This window comes from Somniosus microcephalus, chromosome 11, assembly GCF_052327205.1.
Source record: "Somniosus microcephalus isolate GS21.2 chromosome 11, FLI_Smic_1.0, whole genome shotgun sequence".
Classification (NCBI taxonomy): domain Eukaryota; kingdom Metazoa; phylum Chordata; class Chondrichthyes; order Squaliformes; family Somniosidae; genus Somniosus; species Somniosus microcephalus.
This window is the reverse complement of record NC_140997.1, coordinates 201,996,668-202,021,465: the sequence shown is the minus strand read 5'-3', so window position 1 is coordinate 202,021,465 and position 24,798 is coordinate 201,996,668. Positions and strand designations below refer to the sequence as shown.

The window sequence follows — 24,798 nt, the reverse complement described above, 5'->3', positions numbered from 1 at the left end:
AAAAAAAATTATTTAATGTTTTAAAGTGTTTTTGAGGTGATCTCCATTCATATATTTGACAGGTCTATCTGTCAAGTGTATGAAGGGAGATTCCCTTCTTTGATTGGCTCCAATCGTGATCCACGGGACGCTAGCGAACCGCATGGGCCTCTGGGATACGTAGGCCCTGCACACTTGGAGTTGGAGAGGCCCAGCATCAGAACTATCCACAACTCGGGAGCCCTCAGGTAAGTGCATAGATTTTTTCCAGATCAGAGGCTTCCGCACGCGGGAAGCCTCCGATCGGAAAATACGGCCCAATAAATATCAATTATAATAATAAACAAAGCCTAAAATGTCGACCCAAGTATGATGAGTCATTTTAATGGTTGTTAAATATCTATCAGTCTAATATATCTTAGCATTTCTATGTCGACGTCAACTGAGCTCTGGTGTTAATACAATTCACTTGGACAGTGGCAAGTTCAACAGCAATGTATATTCTGTCATCTGATCACATAATAATTTCAGCATCCATGTTTTCCTTTGAAGTAAACCATTGAACCTGACAGTTTTGTGTCATTTCCCACAGACATTGATGAATGTGCTATCGGAACACACAATTGCACATCAACTGAAACCTGCTTCAACATCCAAGGTGGGTTCAGATGCCCATTAGTGGATTGCCCACCAAACTACAGAAAAGCGTCTGATATGTAAGTGCTCAACTGTTTCCAATAATGAAGCGAATCTGAGATTTATCTGGATGATCAAATTGTTTTTCGTTAGTTCTGCAATTGGTATAGAAAGGTAAGAACTGTAGAAATGTGAAATGGCTGGATTTTCCTGTAATGGTAAGATCAGCGACCAAGACTGAAAATGTAGCCATTTAGCGTGCTGATCTCACCGTGGATAATTTCCTCCATATTTTCCAGTGTTTGTAATTAGAATACGCTGCAGAGAGGAATGGTGGCAGTGGTCATTCCCTCCGGTGAATCCACAAATACATCAACTGAGTGGCGATTTTAAGTTTTAAAATCATCTTTGAATGAGAATCCAAAGTATGGCACTCATCCAAAGTGCTACTCCCGACATTCCGATCTCTTCCTGGTGGAATCGGTCGGCCTGTTTCCGTTTAGAGCATGTCGTGAATTTGAGAACGGAGATTACACACGATCTGCCGCACCAAAACCATGGCGAAATTGCCCCCAACGCCATAATGGCTCAGGTGATTATTAGTTATCCAGGACGCCTGCTGGAAATAGGAATTATGCCTTAAATATGCAAATTGGCGTTGTAGGACCCAGAAGGTGAAATTCATGTACAAATTAGCGGGGCTTGCTGGAGGCAGATCAAAAACCACCCAGCCTCAGTTTTTATTTCTGTGGTCCCAGGAGAAGCAGAAGTGCTCCTCTTTGGCCGACAAAAAACTCCGGCCCGCTGCCAGCGCATTCGAGGCCCCCCCCCCCCTCCTCGCAATCGCCTTCTCTTTCCCCGCCTTCCCAGACCCGACCTGCTGGTTGGCTCAGCGCAGGAGCCGGCCGATGTTCTGCTCTTCCTGACCGATGAGCTGCAGCAAGGAGCCCAATTGGTGCCCGCAGCTCTCCGGTGGCATTAAGTGGAGGTCCGAAGCCAAATTTGCCTCCAGCACAGAGCCGTCACTCCACCAGTTCTTACGTCCATTTTGGGTGCGAGTTGAATTCCTGGCAAATGTTTCTTTATGAGCGAGTACCTTCCTTTGTGACCATTCATCAGGTGTGAGCCAGCCCCAGTTAGTGTATGAGACAGTGCATTTATACTATATCAAAAATGCCCAATCATTTTGCACAGTGTTTGTATATTGGAACTCATTATATATAAAAACTTGGGCAAATCTTTGTAGCACAAAAATACTGTCTTTGACAATTGGTCTCTTTTAGTGTGATCCATAATGTCTATGTCTACTTTCCTTTCATGAAAGTACCAAGCCGTTATAAATCACGGGTTAGACTTCAGCCAGAATATTGTGTCCAATTCTGGGCACCACACGTTGTGAAGGACATCTAGGCCTTGGCAAGGGTGCGGAGGAGATTTACTAGAATGGTACCAGGGACGACAACTTTCGGTTATCTAGAGAGGCTAGGGAAGGTGGGATTGTTCCGCTTAGAGCAGAGAAGGTTAATGAGAGATTTAATAGAGGTGTTTAAAATTATGAGAGGTTTTAATAGAGTAGATGGGGAGAAATTGTTTCCACTGGCAGGAGGGTCAGTAACAAATTGCAGCGGCTCACCACCACCTTCTCAAGGGCAATTAGGGATGGGAAATAAATGTTAGCTTTGCCAGCGACACCCACACCCCATGAATAAATAAAGAAGAAAAAAAGGACACAGATTTAAAATAATTGGCAAAAAAGCTAGGGGGTGGGGAGCTGAGAATTTGTTTTTTACTCAGCGAGGTGTTGCGATCAGGAATGCATGGCCTGAAAGGGTCGTGGAAGCAGATTCAATACAACCTTTCAAAAGGGAATTGGCTCTCTACTTAAAAAGGTAAAATTTGCAGGGCTATGGGGAAAGAGCGGGGGAGGGGGCCTAATTGATAGCTCCTTCAGAGAGCCAGCACAGCCAATGGCCTCTTTCAGTGCTACATGAGTCTATGACGTTCTGAATCATTTCCAGAACCCTATCCATCAGCACCGGTCAAGGGAATTTTGTGGCCATTGCTCACATTTCCAAATTTTCTGACAAAAGAATTTGTTTGTACAATGGAACAAGTGACTACTTAATTTAATTTGAATTTATTTTGCACATGGTTGAGCAGCCTGGGGTCATAACTGTGCTAATTACTTCATACAGTCTATTTTATGTTCTGTACAGCAGTAACAATGGCTCCTGATTGTGCAATGCTTTCCCAGCTATTTTACACGTCATCCTAAGTTTGTGTGCTGCACTATCTAGTGAGGAAACTTTGTTCTTGTTTCATTACTTACACAATAGCAAATAATTCGGCCTTTTTGTGCAATGCTTTCCCAGCTGTTTTACACGTCATCCTAAGTTTGTGTGCTGCACGATCTAGTGAGGAAACTTTTGTTCTTGTTTTATTACTTACGCAATAGTAAATAATTCGGCCTTTTCTTCTCAGGCGCTGTGAACGCATAATGTGCCCGAGCTACATGGATTGCCAGAACATACCAGTCAGAATCACCTACTATCAGCTGACCTTTCCAACCAACGTCCAGATTCCAAGCACCATTTTCCGCATCGCGCCATCGCCTGCATATATAGGAGATAACATTGTCCTGACCATTACTAAAGGAAATGCCGAAAATTACTTCAGTACACGGAAGCTGAATGCTCACACTGGGATTGTGTATGTGCAACGGCAGTTCATGGCGTCCAAAGATTTCTTGCTTGACGTTGAAATGAAACTCTGGCGCCAAGGAATATTCACTTCATTCCTTGCTAAAATTTATGTGTTTGTTGCAGCTCATCCTTTCTAAAGCAATCACTGTACCCTTTGTACATGATATAACTTGTTTATGGCTCGACACTAATATGCTCACAAGGCCAATAGACTTAATGGGAGGAATTAATTTTGATTTTGGAGTCAATGGAAATGAAAACCCGGCAGCTGAATCAATATCACTCGTTTTATACATTCACCCAAAGTCAAAATTACGCCCAATGAATCTAAAGTCACCAAGGGAATTGCATTCACTGTATCTCTCATTTGTTGCAACCAGAATATATACTGATATTTGTAAAGTAACTTAATTACACTGTGCTGTATGTATGTGGAGCACAGTATATCTGAATCACATCACTAGAGACAGGGGTGCCTAGTCACAATGGTAAATGGGACAAATCCGACAGAGGGTTCACAATCTCGCATCTATATTCATTTCAAATTCTTCAGCAAGATAGATGTTAAAAAGAAGCAGATTTTTAACAAGGTACAAAGATTAAACAGATTGAAGGGCACTGCCTTCATGAAAGTGTGTTTAGTTAAAAAAAAGATTCTCATTTGTTCACAAGCACATTTTGCAGTGATGGCAATCACCTGTGTGGGAAGTGATCATGACAAATAAAATAAAAGTAGCTCTTCTATCTCCCTGAAAAATAATGAACAAGGACCTCGGGGTATTAATTTACATTGGGCGGTAGTGCAAAACAGCGATAATGAATCGGCAGCCCGTTTCTTTAAAGAAAATAGGGAGGATGTAAAACAGGCGGCCGATTCGCTATCACCTGCTTTGCGCCAACGCCCAATACAAATTTTAACCCCAATGTTTCTTGAAGTGGAACATGCAACTGGAAAATCTTAATGTGGAACGACTTCTCGAAGGCCTCAAACCTGTTGACTGGTTACATTTCCCACGTGGCTTTAGTGGTTGAATTCAATTTCTTTTTATTCTATTCTGGACAACTCTAATTAGATTTCTGGCCGTCAAGGGGATTTAGAACTTACTGTACTGCAAATCGCATGTAGAAACATTGAAAGAAATGATTGGTGTTAAATTCAATAATATTTTGCACAAACCCAGAATACTTCAACAAACTGGAATAGATTTGCTCTCTTTTTTGTTTTGCTGAAACTATCTTTATGAAATAATCTTGATTATGGTGCTCTAAGAAGTGTTTTTCTCAGCCATTAGGTCATACTTTCCTAAGCACAGCTGATATTTACTTAAAATGTACAGCAAATCTAAAAGCTAAAATAATGTTTACACATTTTCTAATTTGTAATGTTGGAACTTGAGACTGTTTGCTGTCATATGAAAGTTTATTCTGTTTTAATAACCCTCAAAGGGTTAAACATGTTGCTGCCCTTAGCCATGTAAGGAACTTTTATTAAACATGGGCATAGAATCCAAATAGAAAATAAAGTAAGTCTTTATATAAAAGTATTTACTATGTTCTTTGTTAATATTTTATACAGTTCTGTGTAGATATCATGAACTAGAAATCTACTGAATTTTACAGATGTAAAACGGTGTCCAACTGTCCAATATGGCGGGAGGTGTGCGCGGCACATTCTGCGGCAAAAGTGCACCACATTGGTAAAGGCTCCAGTGTAAGCATCCAGGGCCCATGTCCGAAACAGGCATATGCAAATTGGGGGTCTCACGCCTGTTTGAGGTCCCGTTCCAGAAATTGGGCTATCCTGAATGCAGCCGGCAAAGGGCTTGTTGCGTTCCGGATAACCATGTCTACAAGCGGCCTAACGAGCGATCCTAGGCCGCCGCCAAAAAGGTAAGTTTCCAAAATGAAATACTTAACTGAGTGTGGCAGCGAAAGGAGCTGGAGTGATCCACTTAGCACCACAGCAGTCCTGAAGACCGTTTAGCCCCCGCCTGGCCCCCTCCCGATCAGCCCCCTCCTGATTGCCCCCACACACCTCTCGATCGCCTCCAGCTCCCCCCTTCCAGGACCTACCTGAGGGTTGCTGTCGTGGAGACAGCCAGCCCAACTTTATCCTTGTGGAAGCGGCAAGCTGCCTCTGGTTGCCCGGTTGGCATCCACAGCTCACCCAAATATGCTGATGCGGCCTGAGGCCCAATTTTGGGTGTGTCTTGGGCCTTTGGCTTCTGGCGTATACTCCCAGCATGCCAGGTTATTTCATGCCCAAAAACTGGATGAAATAAATTTCCACTCACATATATCAATCTATTGGATTGGGCCGAGAGTACGTCACTCACACCTTATAAAGTAATATGGTTATTTGATTTTTAATCTCTGCTACACAAACTGCAAAATGATGATGGTGTAGGAACTGGGGTTCCTAGCCGAAGAATTGAGATCGACTCAGAAAATCAAAAACAATAAAATTTAATGAACAAACGAAGCTGTACAGGAAACTGTAGGATACAATGCAAATAGGTCTGGTCTGCTTGAAAGCCTCTCTGGAACTGCTAGAAGGTTCCGAGCTCAACTGCCAGCAGGTTCCGAGCTCAACTGCTAGCAGGTTCCGAGCTCTACTGCTAGAAGGTTCCGAGCTCTGACATCATGACGTCATCACGTTCTTCCCGCCGTTGAGAGATCACGTGACGGACGGGATGACGTCATCACGCGGAGTACAGGAAAGAAGCCCTAGTACAGTTAACAGATACATTAAAGGTGCAGCCCCCAGCTGTACTACATTGCTGTAAAAGGAATTATATACAATTGTCCGTAATCCTCTGGTGGTTCCGCCACATGCGTCCCCCCAGAGTTGCTTTTAACAGAGAAGGTAAGGCGAGAAGGGGGTCTGACGAGTCTGTCCGACCGACTGCGATACCCCGGCAGCTGGAACAGAGCGCTAGAAGACAAACTAGCCATTGGCTGTGGTTGGGATGACGCTGCAGGCGGAGGAGAAGAGGCCGGCTGTGGTCGACCCGGTGAGGCGGGCACTGGTGACTCGGCGGATGACTGTGGCTGTACTGGACCGGCAGTCGACGGTGGACGACCACGACGAGGCGGCTGAGCGGTGATGACTGGTTCGCTCAGATCCAGATGCGCCGGTTTCAACCGGTCGATGGAGACGTGGTCAGGCTTACCGCCGACGTCGACTGTGAAGGACTTGTCACCTGACGAGATGACGCGGAACGGACCTGTGTAAGGCGGTTTGGGCGGGTTTTTGCGAGCATCCTGCCGAATGAACACGTATTCTGCGCTCTTAAGATCCACCGGGACATGGGAGCGCTGCAGGTCATGATGCGACGTAGGCACTGGGATGAAATTCCTAGCCGCTTCCTGGTGGCTGACGAGCTGCTGAGCTGGGGACCAGGGTTCCGTGTGAGGAGGAAGAAAATCGCCAGGCACCCTGAGTGGTTGGCCGTAAACCAGCTCTGCTGAAGAAGAATGCAGGTCGGCCTTAGGCGCCGTGCGAAGACCTAGCAGCACCCAAGGGAGCCTGTCCACCCAACTAGGCCCACAGAGACTAGCACGCATTGCGGCTTTAAGGGACCTGTGGAATCTTTCACACAGACCGTTCGCCTGTGGATGGTAGGCGGTGGTACGATGAAGCTTGGTGCCCAAACCTTGAGCTATGGCGTTCCAAAGCTCAGAGGTAAATTGAGGCCCCCGGTCGGAGGAGATGTCAGCCGGTACCCCGAACCAAGCTACCCACGACGAGATGAAGGCTCTGGAGACATCTGCCGCTGTGGTGGCAACCAAAGGAATTGCCTCTGGCCACCTGGTGGTGCGGTCTACCATGGTGAGGAGGTGAGCGTACCCGCGAGAGGAAGGGAGAGGACCAACCAGGTCCACGTGCACATGGTCGAATCGACGCTCCGGAACCGGAAAAGTGGCGACTGGGGCCTTAACATGGCGTTGTATCTTGGACTTCTGGCAACTCACGCAGGTATTGGTCCAGTCATGGACGTCGAGATGCATGCTCTTCCAGACGAATTTCTTTGCCATGAGTCGTTGTGACGCTCTCATGCCAGGGTGTGACAACCCATGGATAGTGTCGAAAATTCTCCAGCGCCATTCGACTGGAACGATTGGACGTGGGATGCCCATCGAGATGTCACACAGGAGTGTGGTCCCTGCGGCCTGGAAACTGACATCAGCCACTAGTAAGCTGGAAGGTGCGGTCCGGTATGCCTGCACTTCAGGGTCTGCCTTCTGTTCTTTTGCCAAACCAACATAGTCGACTCCCAGGTGTACTGCGTGGAGCTGGGCGCGGGAGAGACAATCCGCCACCAGGTTGTCTTTGCCCGAGACATGTTGTATGTCGATTGTAAATTCAGATATGTACGTAAGATGACGTTGTTGCCGTGCCGACCATGGTTCCGCTGTCTTGGCCATCGCAAAAGTAAGTGGCTTGTGGTCTACAAAAACCGTGAATGGGCGTCCTTCCAGTAGGAAGCAAAAATGGCGGATGGCCAGAAACAATGCCAACAACTCCCTATCAAAAGTACTATACTTGCGTTCGTTCTTCCGCAATTGGCGGCTGAAGAAAGCCAGTGGTTGCCATGTGCCGTCGACCCACTGCTCCTGTACAGCCCCGATGGCATAATCAGATGCGTCAGTGGTAAGGGCAATGGTTGTGCCCGGAAGGGGATGTGCCAACATGGTCGCAGCTGCCAAAGCGTTCTTAGTGTCGAGGAAAGCCTGGTCCATCTGGGGTGTCCAATCGATCGGGCCTTTGCCCGATTTACCTCTGAGGGCCTCGTACAAAGACTGCATCAATAATGCCGCCTTGGGGACGAACCGATGATAGAAATGGACCATTCCCAGAAATTCCTGGGGGGCCCTGACGGCCTGAGGAAGAGGGAACGAGGTGACTGCTTCCACCTTCGTGGCCAGCGGGACGGCGCCTTCTGAGGTGATTGTGTCCCAGAAAATCAATGCTGTGCAACCCAAACTGGCATTTGGCCGGGTTGATAATAAGGCTATGTTGGCTGAGACGAGAAAAAAAGGTACGCAAGTGCGTAATGTGTTCTTTCGTGCTGTTATTGGCAATAAGGATGTCGTCTAGGTAGACGAAGATGAACGGCAGATCGCGCAACACTGAATCCATGAGACGTTGGAAGGCTTGTGCTGCATTCTTCAGCCCAAACGGCATACGAAGGAACTCAAAGAGCCCGAAAGGTGTGATGACGGCAGTTTTGGGGACGTCCTGAGGATGCACGGGCACTTGATGATAGCCTCGGACGAAGTCTACTTTGGAAAAGATGGAATTCCCTGCCAGATGGGCCGAAAAATCCTGAATGTGAGGAATTGGGTACCGATCCGGTGTGGTAGCCTCATTCAGGCGTCTGTAGTCACCGCATGGTCGCCATCCGCCGCCCGGCTTAGGAACAATGTGCAATGGCGAGGACCAAGGACTATTCGAACGTCGAATAATACCCAGGCGTTCCATTGTATGGAACTCCGCCTTGGCGGCCGCGAGTTTACCAAGTTCCAGTCTTCGAGCTCTCGCATAAACGGGGGATCCTGTCGTGGTAATGTGGTGTGCCACACCGTGCCTCGCGACTGAAGAAGAAAATGTGGGCCTGGTGAGCTCAGGGATCTCACTGAGAAGATGAGAGAACTCATTTGGAGATGGGACTGCACAGGCAACTGACCAAGACATCGCGGTGCTTTGGTGGCAGGGGACCAAGTGATTAGCCGGCAGTGTCGGACGTCGACGAGAAACCCGTTTGCACAGAAGAAATCTGCCCCCAGGATGGCCTGTGAGACTTTCGCCGTGATGAACTCCCAAACAAAACGTTGGCCGCCAAAACTCAACTGGACCCTACGCTTTCCGAACGTGCGAATGGCCACACCATTGGCTGCCTCGAGGGGGGGACCTTGACCGCCGGATTGAAGGTCTAGCTTTGACGCTGGTAGGATACTGCACTGGGAGCCAGTATCACAGAGAAAACGTCGCCCTGACAGGGAGTCTGTAATGTATAGGAGTTTCCCTGCGGACCCGATGGCCATCGCAACTCCGGCGCGTCCCTTAGGCCTTATTGATCTTCTCAGAAACTGCTGGTTTGAGGTAGGTTTTTTTTTGGTGAGAAACTGCAGGGCGGACGGCAATGCCGAAACGAGCGTGGTATGCACACCAGCCTGCAGGAGGAGGAGTCGGATTCGCTCTTGTGGGGGATGGGCGCCTCATGGCTGCACAACATGGCTGTGTGCAGGAGCATATTTTATCCGCCTCTGCGGCGAGTTCAGCATAGTTTTGGCACCTCGTGGCTGCACAAGATTGTTGTGAGATGGTGAATATTTTATCCGCTTCCGCGGCGAGTTCAGCACAATCTGTGATCGCGGAATTGGCCAAGGCCGTCTGTACTGGCTCTGGTAGTTGACAGAGAAACAGCTCGCGGAATAGAAAACCTTGCGATTCCGAGCCCAAAAGCGTGAGCATTTGGCTCATGAGCTCTGAGGGTTTTGAGTCCCCGAGGCCGGGCATGGAGATAAGTCTGCGAGCGCGTTCCGACTTGGACAGACCGAAAATCTGCAGTAAACGTGCTTTTAAAGCTTCGTACTTGCCATCGTTCGGTGGACTCTCGAGGAGGCTGACGGCCCGCGAGGCTGTGGCGCTGTCGAGGGCGGAGACCACGTAATAATAATGGGTCAAATCCGCTGCTACTCCCCGGATTGCAAATTGGCTTCTGCCTGGAAAAACCACGCGGCCGCTTGTTGCTCCCAAAATTGCGGCAGTTTGAGGGTGACGGCGTTCATGTCCATGATGTAACTTCAACGAAAATTGTTCGAAGAAATCAGGGTCACCAATGTAGGAACTGGGGTTCTTAGCCAAAGAATTGAGATCAACTCAGAAAATCAAAAACAATAGCATTTAATGAACAAACGAAGCTGTACAGGAAACTGTAGGATACAATGCAAATAGGTCTGGTCTGCTTGAAAGCCTCTCTGGAACTGCTAGCAGGTTCTGAGCTCAACTGCCAGCAGGTTCCGAGCTCAACTGCTGGCAGGTTCCGAGCTCTACTGCTAGAAGGTTCCGAGCTCTGACATCATGACGTCATCACGTTCTTCCCGCCGTTGAGAGATCACGTGACGGATGGGATGACGTCATCACGTGGAGTACAGGAAAGAAGCCCTAGTACAGTTAACAGATACATTAAAGGTGCAGCCCCCAGCTGTACTACATTGCTGTAAAAGGAATTATATACAATTGTCCATAATCCTCTGGTGGTTCCGCCACAATGGTGCATTTCTTTAATTGTGAGTTAAGGCTTATATGATGGTGCTTGATGCAGAACTCCTGCTAACCCAAACATTGCATTAGAGTTAATTTGTTGGCTGCCAAGAAAGTTTGCATTGCAACCAATATTACATCTGCAGCACCGTGACCTGTTGTGGTTTGCCTTTTATACACGGATAGCTTAATTTGTAAATAAATGTATAGATGTCAGTGCACAATTCTCTGAACAAATCTGGTAAATTCACAGTTATTTTGCCAAAATAATGATGCAACTTTAAGTGAGCTTGACAACAGTTGTATACCTATTTGTATAATGTCTTGCGTCCTTGGATGAAATTTGAATTGACAATGAATTTTAAAATTAGTTCAAGTTTGACTCTAACTTGATACTATTTTGAGGAGCACAAATATTCAACATAAAATGTTTACAGTGGCATTCTATCCATCGGTACAGCAGTCATAAAACTCAAATGAGGACACCATTATGATCCATCTGCAAAGCAACAGACCTCATTATGATCGGTCACTGATCCAGTATCTTACATTGTTGCAACACTGTAAAACACAATGCAAATATATGAAAAGCATCTACCCATAGCATTTGGCACATACATACTTACTTAAATTTACCTAGGATCACAGGTCCAGTTAGATGCACTAATACTTCCAAAAGGAATATTTCTGGTGTTCACTATTTGTGGTGAAATTGTAAATGTGTTCATTATACTAGTCTTTATGATATTGCTACAAATAGCAAACAGAAGAAATGTTGAGTGAAGCTTTTGTGATTTCTCAAGAATAATTGCTGAGCTCTGAACCAAGCCCAATCAACAGGGATGAAAAGGATAGCTACCAAAATTAAATTTCAGCTGTCATTAAAAATTCAGCTCCCTCTCGACACAGGCCTGGGCCTCTGCTCTCCTTTTCACTGACCTTTCTTGGTGTCTGTAGTGTATGTAACCGTTCTACCTTTAAGAGAACTATTGTATGTAACCGTCCACCTTTAAGAGAACTATTTTAGGTGTTGCACTACTTTATCTTGGCTGCTGTATACTGTAATACCGGGAGTGACCACACCGGTATATAAGTGCTGTGTAAGGATTTATTGGGCAGATTCGCCCTGACCTTCGAATAGTAAAGTCCTGTTAAAGTTACTCTTGTAGTCTGTGCATTAATTCACCATATAACCCACAGACTTTACAGTGGCGACGAGTTCAATCTTACCCTGCGGCAGCGATACATCCAAAGCAGTTAACGAGCGATACATCCAAAGCAGTTAACGAGCGTCGAGAAGAGGCACCCGCCCTCGTCATTCTGCTGAGAGAAGACTCGAGTCTGCAGAGCAAGGAAGAAGGAAGGATTCAGACACGAAGCCTTCCATCAGCAACAGGCTGTTATTGTCCCTTCTGCCACGGCGGTGAGTGAGCCGATCGGCCAAGAGAAGCAAGTCAGCCACGTTGACTGTGAGTAGGGGGAAAATAAAAAGAAACGGAGGATAAGGGCGGTGAACTCGACCACGGTCGGGGGAAAGGAGCCGGACAGAAGTCGGGCCCAGAAGCGCTGAGACTGGGGCAGCGTAGGGCACGGAAGCCGCGGTACAAGCGGGAACGCAGCCGGTGTGAGAGACCGGGCTACAAGCGGGAACGCAGCCGGTGTGAGAGACCGGGCTACAAGCGGGCTGGGAGACGCCACAGCGTCGTGAGACAGCTAGACCGCGACCAGCGAAAAAGGCCGGGCAGCTACCGAGGCCACGAGGCGCTGCGACCGGGATCGTAAGGCGCGGGAAGATATAAAAATAAATAAAACCGCGGAGAACTCGGCCGCAGCCGGGGGAGGAAAGGACCGGACTGCGAGAGGGCTGGGAGGCGCGATTGGAAGCCGCTGAGGGAGAGACAGAGCCCGAGTGAAGGGGGAACGGGACCGAGCGAGGGAGACCGAGCGAGATTCCGCCCAGCGGCTGGAACTGTTCGCCGCCAACGGGTTGCCCCCAGCGCCGGTTGCCGGCCGAGAAAAGGGAACAAGGAACGCACTGAAGCCGGCGCGCAGGCTGCGAACTCCGAAAGCCAGCGGTCGTCGCCCGAAGGAAAGCTTACCCCTCCCGCCAGGGGAAGAAACGCGGGAAGCCGCCAGTAGGCGGGGAAGAAGACAGAAGCGGGAAACCGCCATTTTGAAAGTGGGCGGGGAAGAAGACAAGCGCGGGAAACCGCCATTTTTGGAAAAAAAAAAGTAACGAACAAATTCATTGTGGTTTCTCAAAAAGATAGTGAAGATGCCTAAGCATGGTAACATCAACAACTTCGATTCCGAGGTGGAAGATTGGGCCACGTACGTAGAACGCATCGAGATATATTGTGAGGCCAATAAAATAGCAGATGATGATAAAGCTCTCACCTTATTAAACGCAATGGGGGCGAAGACATACGGGCTATTGAAGCATCTTCTATCACCAGCTAAACCAGCGGATCAGACTTTCGCTGATATTGTTGCTGCCCTGAAGGATCATTTGAACCCCACACCGCTGATGTTGGCGGAACGATTCAAATTTTATGCGAGAACGCAACGGAAAGAGGAAAGCAACGTGGAATACTTGGTCGAACTGCGTAGACTAGCGAAATACTGCCAGTTTGGGGAAAATCTGACAGAGGCATTGAGAGACAAGTTCGTGTGCGGGTTGTCGAAGGAAGGAACACAAAAGCGACTGCTCGAAGAGAACGATCTTACACTTGACAAGGCTGTCCTTATTGCAGCATCACACGAAGCAGCCGCGAGAGGCACTGCGGAAATGCAGCTGAAGGCAGCGGTACTCAGCGTGGATCAAATGACTTCGGGTACAACAAAATGTTATCGTTGTGGGAAGACAACACACGACCAGAACCAATGCTGGTTTAAAAACCAGGAATGTAGAAAATGTGGCAAGCTTGGTCACATAGCTAAAGTATGCCGGTCAGGAAAGAAGACCAACAACAGAAAAAAGTCACCGCAGGAAAAGTACAGCAAGGTACACAAGGTGGCTGAGAAGAGTTCAGATGAACAGAATTCGGATTCAGACCCGAACGGCCAGGAACTGGGTAGTCTGAGAATTTACAATGTGAGTAAGGAAGCTGACCTACAAACTATCTGGGTCACACTAAAAGTAGCCGGAGTCCAAGTGAAAATGGAATTGGACACAGGATCAGCCCTATCAGTCATAAATCGAAGGGATTACAACCGGCTATTCTCACATATACCCTTGAGAGATACCAAGATCGTATTGCAGACATACACGGGGCATAAAGTATACCCCATGGGAAAGATACAAGTCAAGGTGAGAGACAGGGGCAAAGAACACCAAGGAATGGACTTATATGTATTACCTGAGGGAGGTCCACCACTTCTGGGATGGGAGTGGATCAGGGAAATAAACATGGAATGGCACTACCTAAAAGCAATAACGAGTGAGAACTCGGTGAAGACAATCAGCTCAGACTCTGAAACGGATGACGACAAGACCAGCCCAGGTGCGAAAGACAAGTCTAAAATGGACTTGCTGACTAAGGTTGGAAAAACGAAGGAGTGCATAAACACTAATGCTTCAAAGGAGAACAAAGTTTCAGAACAGAATTCCACTGAACAACAACAACATAGTTTGGCAGAGAATTCTGAGTCTGTCCAGTTTACAGACATGCACAAGTCTGAGGAACACCGGGCTCGAACTCAACTCCATTTCAAATTACAACAGCAATTAGAACAATTGAGTTGCCGTCTCGAGCAAGAGATAAAAGCAATGAAAATGTTCTTTGACACAGAGTGGGAGAATCTGGAAAGACAACAGAAACAGCTGAGGGAGAAAAGGGAGCAGGAGCACACAAACCGTCTGCGCAAGGAGGCCAAACGAATCAAAGCTGATTCGGTTTCTGAAGGTGCATGCTCTAATCTGGTGGAGCAAGATGTTCAGCAACTGAAGGCACTTGTTAGCAGATTGCAGGCAGAAAAGGCTGAGTTGGTCGCCATGAATTCCGAGCTCCTACTGAAGTTGGGTGCAGCATCACCGAACGATTCATTTGTGGAAATTCGAATGGTGGAGGCTGCGGATGATGGCGAAGTAGAAACAGCAAAGGAGCCCCAGGGCAAGGTTATAAACAGCCCTGCAGCTACTGGGAAACGGATGAGGTCAGAAGAGTCAACGGTCAGCCAACTCCTTCATATGCTGAGGGACAAGACTCTGAAATGGGAACAATTTGGACATGAGTCTAAATCTTCAAAGGAGAGGGGTTTGGAGCTCCCAAAAGTTATTGGAATAGCTGAGGTTGCAACACAGACTGAGAAGATGGCAGCAGAGCAAACCTTGGATGCCAAAAGTACGCTGATTCACGTCAAGGTTGAACAACAGAATGCTGAAACAGCTGCTCCAGTAGAGGGATTGAATAATACAATCAATCAATCTCCCAATGAAGTTGAAGTATTGAAATCACGAATGAGGTCATTAGTAAAAGACTTGCAGGAAGCCCAGAAAAAGCTGGATGAAACTGAACGCATGAAGAAGTCTCTTCAGGAAAGATGTCTGGATTTGGAACAAAAGCTGGCTAACGTCCAGCTGGGTATGGAGGAAATAGAAGACCCTCTCGCTGGCCTAGCTCAGGACGACACCGAATATTACCATGACCTGTTGGACGACACCGAATATTACGATGACCTGCTCTGCCCAGCTTGTGATGAAAACTCCCAAAGTGCAGAAACCATGAAGAATCACCTAAAGTCTAAGGAACATCGGGAGATGGTGGCGCTACTACGGAAAAAGGAGGACGAGAAGGAGGAACGGTGCATGCAGCTGGCAGCTGACAGTGGAGCCCAGAGAGTCTCCAAGAAACAGAAAAGGAAAAGACGAAGCAGAAGATGATGACCATCTGAACCATTATCACCTCTACCAGGTCACGCACGTGGTCTCTCCGTACGGAGCCAAATCAGTTTGGAAGTAGAAAAACTTCCCAAGGTACTCAAGCTTTTAAAAGTCAACAATGCTGGTTCAGAAGTGACGGAAGTTCAAGCTGTTAAGTCCAGTGAAGGACTATTGGATGAATCACTCCAGCAACGTGAACCGACTACACCAAGACTGAATCTGTGAACTGTTTTCCGCGGAGACTGAATCTGTGAACTGTTTCCCGCAGAGACTGAATCTGTGAACTGTTTCCGCAGAGACTACATCTGTGAACTGTTTTTACATGAAGTTGGATATATGTTATGTTTAATGGGGAATAAGTATGTTGTAAGCTAAAAAGGGAGGATTGTAGTGTATGTAACCGTTCTACCTTTAAGAGAACTATTGTATGTAACCGTCCACCTTTAAGAGAACTATTTTAGGTGTTGCACTACTTTATCTTGGCTGCTGTATACTGTAATACCGGGAGTGACCACACCAGTATATAAGTGCTGTGTAAGGATTTATTGGGCAGATTCGCCCTGACCTTCGAATAGTAAAGTCCTGTTAAAGTTACTCTTGTAGTCTGTGCATTAATTCACCATATAACCCACAGACTTTACAGTGTCCATTCATCATCCTGTTTATAAATATTTGAGGGCTTGTTGAGTAGTGGCATATGGAGGCCATCAAAAACTATTAGAGTCATGGGTGATGGATGGACAGGTTAGGTGATTGGGCAGATACATGGCAAATGCAGTATAATGGGGATAAATGCGAGGTTATCCACTTCGGTGGCAAAAACAGGAAGACAGATTATCTGAACGGCAATAGGTTGGGAAAAGGGGACGTGCAACGAGACCTGGGTGTCCTTGTGCACCAGTCGCTGAAGGTAAGCATGCAGGTGCAGCAGGCAGTTAAGAAGGCAAATGGTATGTTGGCCTTCATAGCGAGAGGATTCGAGTACAGGAGCAAGGATGTCTTGCTGCAGTTGCACAGGGCAAGACCACACCTTGAGTATTGTGTGCAGTTTTGGTCACCTTATCTGAGGAAGGATGTTCTTGCCATGAAGGGAGTGCAGCAAAGATTCACCAGACTGATAACTGGGATGGCAGGAATGACGTATGAAGAGAGATTGGGTCGATTAGGCTTATACTCGCTGATGTTTAGAAGAATGAGAGGGGATCTCATTGAAACTTATAAAATTCTAACAGGACTAGACAGACTAGATGCAGGAAGGATGTTCCCGATGACCAGGAAGTCCAGAACCAGGGGTCACAGTCTAAGGATAAGGGGTAAGCCATTTAGGACTGAGATGAGGAATTTCTTCACCCAGAGAGTGGTGAACCTGTGGAATTCTCTACCACAGAAGGCAGTTGAGGCCAATTCATTAAATATATTCAAGAAGGAGTTGGGTATATTTCTTAAGGCTAAAGGGATATGGGGAGAAGGCAGGGACAGGGCACTGAATTTGGATGATCAGCCATGATCTCATTGAATGGCGGAGCAGGCTTGAGGGGCCGAATGGCCTACTCCTGCTCCTATCTTCTATGTTTCTATGAAAGTGAGCAGCGAAAGTTAAATGAAGTCCAAATAAACATCAAGCCTGGTTACAAATAGCAACAAGGTGGAAATGGCATGGTTGAAGTTTGGAGATTGAGAAATGAAGAGATCATTTATCCAGGTAGGTTTGAGGCAGTACATCTAGGACTGCAACTGGTGCTATCTCTCCACCACCTGGTTCCAATTATAGAAAGTCAGTGTTCACAGACTCCACTCTCCCATATCTTAAAAAAAATTTAATCAAGTTTATTGAGATAATAGTTTCTTAAATTAAATCCAATCCCTCCAAAAGGAAAGACTTTGGTGGAGAAATTCAGTATCGCCCTGTTTGGGGCGCAATTATCGGCTGGGCGCAAAGTTTAGCGCCTGGCGCTAATTATCGCCTCCGACTACAAACTTGGCCTCTATCGCCCCTGGAGGTGATTTGAGCGCTAAATCAGGCGCTACACACCCGTCTTAAGGCACTAACGCTGAGGAGCGAGGCGCTACCTCAGAGTGCTGGTGAAGCTCAGGTGATGTCAGTTAGCAATGGAACACAGACACACTGGCGCCGGTCAGTTCTTAAAGGGGAGGGTTGATGTTGTTCTCCAGCCACACCCTGCTCATTGCAGCCTTGAATCTCGGCCTGGTCAGCCCTGTACTTAAATTCTGCTGGAAAGAACAATGGAGAGGTCCCGGGAATGAGCTCAGCACTTCAGCGACCGGGCCTTGGTGGCTCTGGTTGACGCAGTGGAGTGCCGAAGGTCAGTACTCTACCCACAGAGTGGCAGGAGGCCATTGCCACGCGAATATAGAAGAGTGTGGAGGGAGGTGGCTCAGCACGTCTCCTCCAGGAGCATGGTGCCCAGGACCCACACCCAATGTCGGAAGAAGTTCAACGACCTCACTCGGGTGGTCAGGGTGAATGGCTGCTTTTCAATACCTCTACATCCCTCCATCTCAACTTCACTCTGTTCCCAGAGGGTTTAAAAACCCCAAATGCCCAACACTCATCCAAGACCTATGGCCATCTCATGAAACACACACGCACAGTCCACACCTTGCAGACATTAAGGGCTATTCAACTATGGGAGGCACATCAGGCAAGCACATGGCTGCACATTCACTCAGACGCCGTCCTTTTTCTTGCAGACCAAGCTATCTCAAGCTATCTCACAACAGGCGGCAGCAGCAAGACGGGTGGAGGGCCGGCTGAGCTGCAGACCCTCAGCGATTTGGAGGCGCGCATGCACAGGATCGTTGCCAGCCAAGTGATAGGTGCAGTGGCCGCTGGAGGTCGAACCCCCTTGGGGACAGCAATGGTAAGTTCATCAGCTTTCTCTCCTCTCTCATTCCACTTGCTCCTTACAACACCAGCTTTTTACACTTTCAATCCAACTTACTAAATGTCTCCAGTCCTTGCTCCCTTACTGCCCCCTTGTCCTGACGCTAAAACCACTCTTGTACCTCCCTGCTTTCAGAGAGTGAACCACCTGCTGAGCAGCCTGTCCCTCAACCAACCAGTAGCAGCGACGCCCCAGGTGAGGAGGAAGAGGAAACCAGAGCCTCACTGCCTGCGTCTCCCGAGGGAGCCCATGCCCACACTGGGACCACGCCTTCCATGGAGGGGAGCAGGGGGGTAGGGTCTGATGAGGGCGAAGCTCCAGGACCCAGCGGGCTGCAACAACGCCATGGGAGTAGGGAAGCTCGGGGGCCATCTCCCTGGAGGGCGAGTAGGCAAGCCAGTCCTGCTGTACTAGACGCAGAGGAGGAGCGCGTCATCGCAGAAATGAATAGCCAGACCTTGAGCATGCAATGGCAACGGTGCCCGAAAGCATTGATGGACTGACAAGGAGTGTGCAATACTCCGCTGCAGCACAGGTCGACAACGCAACGGCTTAGTGCTGCAATTCAGTCACTGGCTGCTGCCATCCAATCTCAGACTGCTCTTATGCAGTCTCAGATTGATGTAATGCAAGCACTGACTGCTGCCATCGTCGCTGGTTCGGCCACATTGCCCCGGGGCTCTCACGGTGCTGCAGCAGGCCAGCAATCTGTGCTCGAGCAGATTGCTCTGGATGCTGAGGTACTGCCCCGCGAGAGTGCCAGCGTGTCGGTCGGGCAGGGAGGTGCTATCCTCTCTCAGGATGACAGCATTCCTGCTCCCACACTGTCACTTCCCATTGCACTTGTCACTGCCTGCAACACAGCCAGCCCAGACTGCTGTCGCCGATGCAGAGTTGGTGCAGTCTGCAGCCGGGGCCTCCAGGCCCAGAGCTGGTCGAGGGCATCCTTCAAGGGCATCTGTAGTTTCTACATCTGACATTCAGCAGCCTTTCGCCAGCCTTGCTGCAGCCACTGGGGCCCCATTACAGAGGAGCTGTAGGGTGGGAAGGGGGGAAGTGCGCAGGGGATGGAGATCACCCTCGAAGGGCAAACAGTAGGAGGTCTAAATAAATGATGGGAATGTTTGTAGTAAAGGTCGAGTTTCGTCTGATTACATTAGTTTACTGTTTTGGCGCTTTTCTCCAGCTTGTGAGAACCAGTTCTCTTAATTCATGATTTGTTGTGTTTGTTTCTAATTAATTGATTTGTTGTGTTGTGTTTGTTTCTAAGGGCAGCACGGTGGCATAGTGGTTAGCACTGTTGCCTCACAGCGCCAGGGACCCGGGTTCGAATCCGGCCTCGGGCGACTGTCTGTGTGGAGTTTGCACATTCTCCCCGTGTTTGCGTGGGTTTCCTCCGGGTGCTCCGGTTTCCTCCCACAGTCCAAAGATGTGCGGGTTAGGTTGATTGGCTATGATAAATTGACCCTTAGTGTTAGGGGGATTAAATACATGGGGTTACGGGGATAGGGTGGGATATGTGTTGGTGTAGGGGTTATGGTGATCGGGTGGGATATGTGTTGGTGCAGGCTTGATGGGCCGAAATGGCCTCTATCTGCACTGTGGGGTTTCTGTGATCTGTGACTTCTGTGATTTGTCCTGAATAAATGACACACACAGAGTTTGTTAAAGAAAAAAGTTGTTGTATTCAAAATTTACATTTTTGGCCTTTGGAATCATTGCAGTGTGGCAGAGCCACTGAGGGACTTTGAGCAACTGTACATAATTCCCTTTAACGAGGTTTTACTCCAACCTAAGCCTGCACCAGTCTGTTAGTGATTTCTGTGTTTGTACATACTGTTTGCATGCACGGGGCGCGGTCCCTTTAAGACTGCGGCAAAGCGCGGGTAAACGCGATGACGTCATGCCACTAATCACGTGACCACCCAAGCGCGGGAGAAATGTGATGACGTCATGACGCCATCCACGGGACCGCCCTGGCAGTCCTCGTGGAGCCTCCGACCAGCAAAGACCTGTTTTCGTGGTTCTCCTGTATCGATCTTGACAAACTGTTTAAATTCGTTAGTTCTGCATTAAAACTTGTTTGTTTGATCGCCTGAGTCGACCTCAGTTCTTAGATAGGAATTTGGCAATTCCTACAGCAGCTTTGGCCGGCTATAGTGGGTGCGGGTTGCTTTCCATGATGTTGTTCTCCATGCCAGAAGCCATCTTCTGAGTAGGGGCCTAGAAGCGGCTTGTTATCAGCCGTTGACGGGACGGGACGAGCCTTGCAGTGGTAACATTGTGGGCCTCCCTCCCACCTTGGTGCTGCTGCTGATCATCCTCCTCCTCCTCCTCCGGTGGTGCACCAATCCCTGGTGGCATTGACTGGGTCCTCAGGATTGCCAGGTTGTGAAGAATGCAGCATACAACTATGAAGAGGGAGACTCGCTCAGGAGAGTACTGCAGGGCTTTTCCCGAGTGGTCCAGACAGCGGAATCGTTGCTTGAGCATGCTGATCTTCTGCTCAGTTATGTTCCTGGTGATGATATGGCTCTCATTATACCGCAGCTCGGCAGGGGTGTTGGGGTTACGGAGCGGTGTCATCAGCCAGGTGCAGAGTGGATAACCCTTGTCTCCGAGGAGCCATCCACTTAGGTGATGCGGTGCCTGGAAAAGGTCTGGCACACTAGTCTAGAGCAGGATGAAAGCATCGTGGCTGCTGCCAGGATAGCGGGCATTGACGGCGAGTATGAGCTGTCTGTGGTCACAGACCAACTGTACATTTAAGGAGTGGTAGCCCTCGCAGTTTCGGAAAACCTCTGCATTTTCATGCGGTGCCCGCAATGCCACATGCGTGGTCAATGGCGCCCTGCACTGTGGGGAAGCCCGCGATCCAAGAAAGCCACATGCGCATCCATGCTGTTTGGCCTGGGTCATGGGGAAAGAGATGTACTGGCATCTCCTTTTATACGGGGCATTTGTCACCTCCGGGATACAGCAATGGACAGCGAACTGGGAGATATTGGCGATGTCCCCAGTAGATGCTTGAAAGGAGCCGCTGGCATAAAAATTCAGAGCCACTGTCACCTTCACTGCCACCGACAGAGACGTCCTGGTCCTCAGTTGAGGCTGTAGATCTGGTTGCAGCAGGTGGCAGAGCTCAGTGACCACCTCCTTGCTGAAGCGCAGCCTGTGCAAACACTGCTCCTCAGACAAATGAATGTAGGAGAATTGCTCCCGGAATACCCTGGGAGGGTAAGGTTTCCTGTGCAGAGGCCTGTTGGCCCGCCTCCCTCTGGCCATGTTTGCCACTCTCTCTCTGCGTCTCTGATGCCTCCGATTCTGCAGGTGCAGGATGACGCCCCAAATCAGTGCAGCCCCCATAGTCTCTTCTAAATCGATGCAAGGAAGGTCAAATCAAAAAGAACCTGCAAAGTGCTGCTCATTACCCAAAACTCCTTCACACAGTGTTGAATCTCTGCAGGAGTCTCTCTCTCTCACCCTGAATCCATGGTGCAAAAATGTCGTCGACAAAAAAAGGCGGGAAGAGGCCGCCTTTAAATAGTGCTCCCCCAGTCCCTTCCCGACTGCAAAACGTTCCCCTCTACCTGTCGTTGCTAGCGGCAGGCGGAAAGGCAGGGTACGCCACTCAATATCCGGTCCAGGGCGCTACCGGGGAGTTGCACGCTCGACTGACGTCATGATCTGCAGGCGCAGGAGATTGTGGCGGTAGTGTTTAGCACCCCCGCAAAATGTCTGGTCAATTTCGCGAGCGGCACAAACATCGCCGCGCCCGGGCGCTAGTTGCTTTGCGCCCTGTTAGCGCCTAACGGGAGGCACTAATCAACGGAGTTTTTCCCCCTTTGTGTTTATAGAAGCATCTTATCACATCTCTCAGAAACGTCTCAAAGCACATCACATACAACGATCTACTTCTGAAAAGCAGTGATTGTTGTTATGCAGACAAACAAAACAACTGGTTTTGGATATTTTGTGGAAAATGGTTTGGATCTGGGTCTGCAACATTCAGTGTGCTTTGTAATTGTTTGTTGTTGGGATGTTTAGTTTATCCCCCTGGAGTAGATAATGGCTGCTCTATTTGGTGAAGACAATTAAAAATTCCTAAAATGGATAACTGCTGCTCCTCAGTCATGTTGATGTCACAGATCAGAGCAATTTCCTAAATGTTTGCTTTCATACCTTGCCCCAGCATTGCTCCCAGAATTGCTCCCAGATGCCCTTCCAAACACGCTGCTTCTAGACTTCCTATAATGCTCCTACAATCCCCCTCCCTTGTGGTACTCCCAGATTTCTGTCCCCCCCACCCCACCCAAGTGGTTAATAGGCCTTCAGAATACTTCCAAAGTCCTGCACCCTCCCACTCGACAACTCTAAGCTCCAGCCCCTCCCTACAGCTCTCAACCCCCAATGCTCTCTAAGCTACTGTGCCCCAATTTTTCTATTACATCAATTTCCATACATCCTTTCCCCACCAAGGGTTAGATTTTGAGGACAGATTACATAAACTAGGCTTGTATTCCCTGGAACATAGAAGGTTAAGGAGTAATTTGACTGATCCTAGACAATGAATATTGGTAGGTTATTTGATCATGTGGACATCACAGCCAAACCCAAACCTGTGCCGTTTTTCCGTGACACCCGGTCCACCCTTCCAACCCTCGCTCTCCTTCCCATGGCACCTTCCCGTACAAGTGCAGGAGGTACAACACCTGCCCTTTTACCTCCTCCCTCCCCACCAGCAAGGGCCCCAAACACTCCTATCAGGTGAAACAGTGACTTACTTGTACTTCTTTCAATTTATTATACTGATTTCGCTGCTCACGATCCGGTCTCCTCTACACTGGGGAGACCAAACGTAGGGTGGGTGACCACTTTGCTGAACACCTCCATTCATGTCCACAAGCATGACCAAGTTTCTGGTCGCTTGTCATTTTAATTCTCCGTCCCACACCCACTCTGCCCTCTATCCTCGGCCTTCTGCACTATTACAATGAAGCTCGAGGAACAGCACCTCGTCTTTCGATTAGCCGCTTTACAACGTTTGGGACTCGACATCGATTTCAATAACTTCAGATCATAACCACTGCTCCCATTTTTTTGGATGGCAGGTGTTGTTATTCATTCTGCTGTTGCCATTTACACCTCCTCCAGACCCACCTTTTGTTCCTTTACTTGTCCCATTACCACCCTCTTTTTGCCTTGCACCATCATACCTTTTGTCATTTAATCACTCCTGCCTTCCACCCTATCACAGACCTACCCTTTTGTTCTTTCCTCTGCTCCTTCTTTCACTGCCTCTGTACTTGCTTAAAAACAACGTTCCCACTAAGCTGCGCGGCCGCACCGCTCGCCAACTTTCCAATGGGAGATTTTGCACATGTGCGGAATTTTGAATGGGCCACGCACCCCGTTCAAGAGGCTATGCACCCAAAAAAATTTAGGGGGAACATTGCTTAAAAAGTTAAATCTGCAATTTCTTCCAGTTCTAATGAAAGGTCATCGACCTGAAATGTTAACTCTGTTTCTGTCTCCACAGATGCTGCCTGACCTGCTGAGTATTTCCAGCATTTTCTGTTTTTATTCCAATTCCAATCCTGTCCTCAACTGATGCAAACATGCTTTCCAGCAGGGATCTCTGGCTAGCAATCAACAGCAAGGACCCCAGCTATTTTTCTCTCTCTCTAGCCTGAGGAAACTTAGGCCGTGATTTCCGCTACCTCGGCGGGTCCGGTGAGGCCGGGGTCGGTGGCGGGTTGCGACCCTGCTGCTGGCTCCAGCCCGCCGTCCAAAGTGATCTTACGTTGATTGGGCTAGTTAAGCCCACCCAGCACGTTTGCTGACCAATTGAAGGAAGCGGGCCGGATTAAGTCACTTGACGCGGCATCAGCTGGTTTCCTTAAAGGGACCATGCGCAAATTAATTGACAGTTATGCTGTCTGTGTTCTATAGCATTGAGGTGCTGCAAACACTGCACAGAGCTGCACGGCTGCACCCAGGCTCTCCCATGACTCCCTCCATATGCTTAGAGGGAGTCACAGCACGCAGGGAGGTCCTCTTCCCTTCCCATGGGTGGAAGAGACCTCGCCAGGAGAGCAACGCAGCCTGGTTGCACATTGCACAGGAGGGCACAAGCAGGGATGTCATCAGGAGGACCAGGCTGCAGTGGTGCAAACCTTTCAATGATCCCAGTAGATCAAGAAACGTTAATGCAAAACCACACTCAACCTCATCCTGCTGTGCCACTCATCACATCCTCATCACTCTGCCTTCCCTACCCTACTCCTGCACATCCTTATTCACACCAACTTACCTTGTACCTCCACCCATCCCTCTCTATCTACATTATCACCTCCCCATCTCACTAGCCACCCTCACACTCACCCTCATCCTAGTCCAATCATGCCAACTAACAACACAAGG

The 24,798-nt window shown here is 48.5% G+C and overlaps 1 protein-coding gene across 7 annotated transcripts in view; it reads left to right on the top strand.

Moving 5' to 3' along the window:
* Positions 1-4,861, top strand: part of fbln2 (fibulin 2) — a 250,620-nt gene extending 245,759 nt beyond the window's left edge. For 6 of the 7 annotated variants that reach the window (XM_086001702.1, XM_086001703.1, XM_086001704.1 and 3 more), the window contains 2 exons: positions 572-695; positions 3,097-4,861. In XM_086001702.1, the coding sequence (XP_085857828.1) occupies positions 572-695; positions 3,097-3,454 (482 nt within the window). In that variant the 3' untranslated portion in view covers positions 3,455-4,861. The remainder of the gene's footprint in view (positions 1-571; positions 696-3,096) is intronic. The other variant, XM_086001706.1, reaches the window with a different exon arrangement.
* The last annotated feature ends 19,937 nt before the right edge of the window (positions 4,862-24,798 follow it).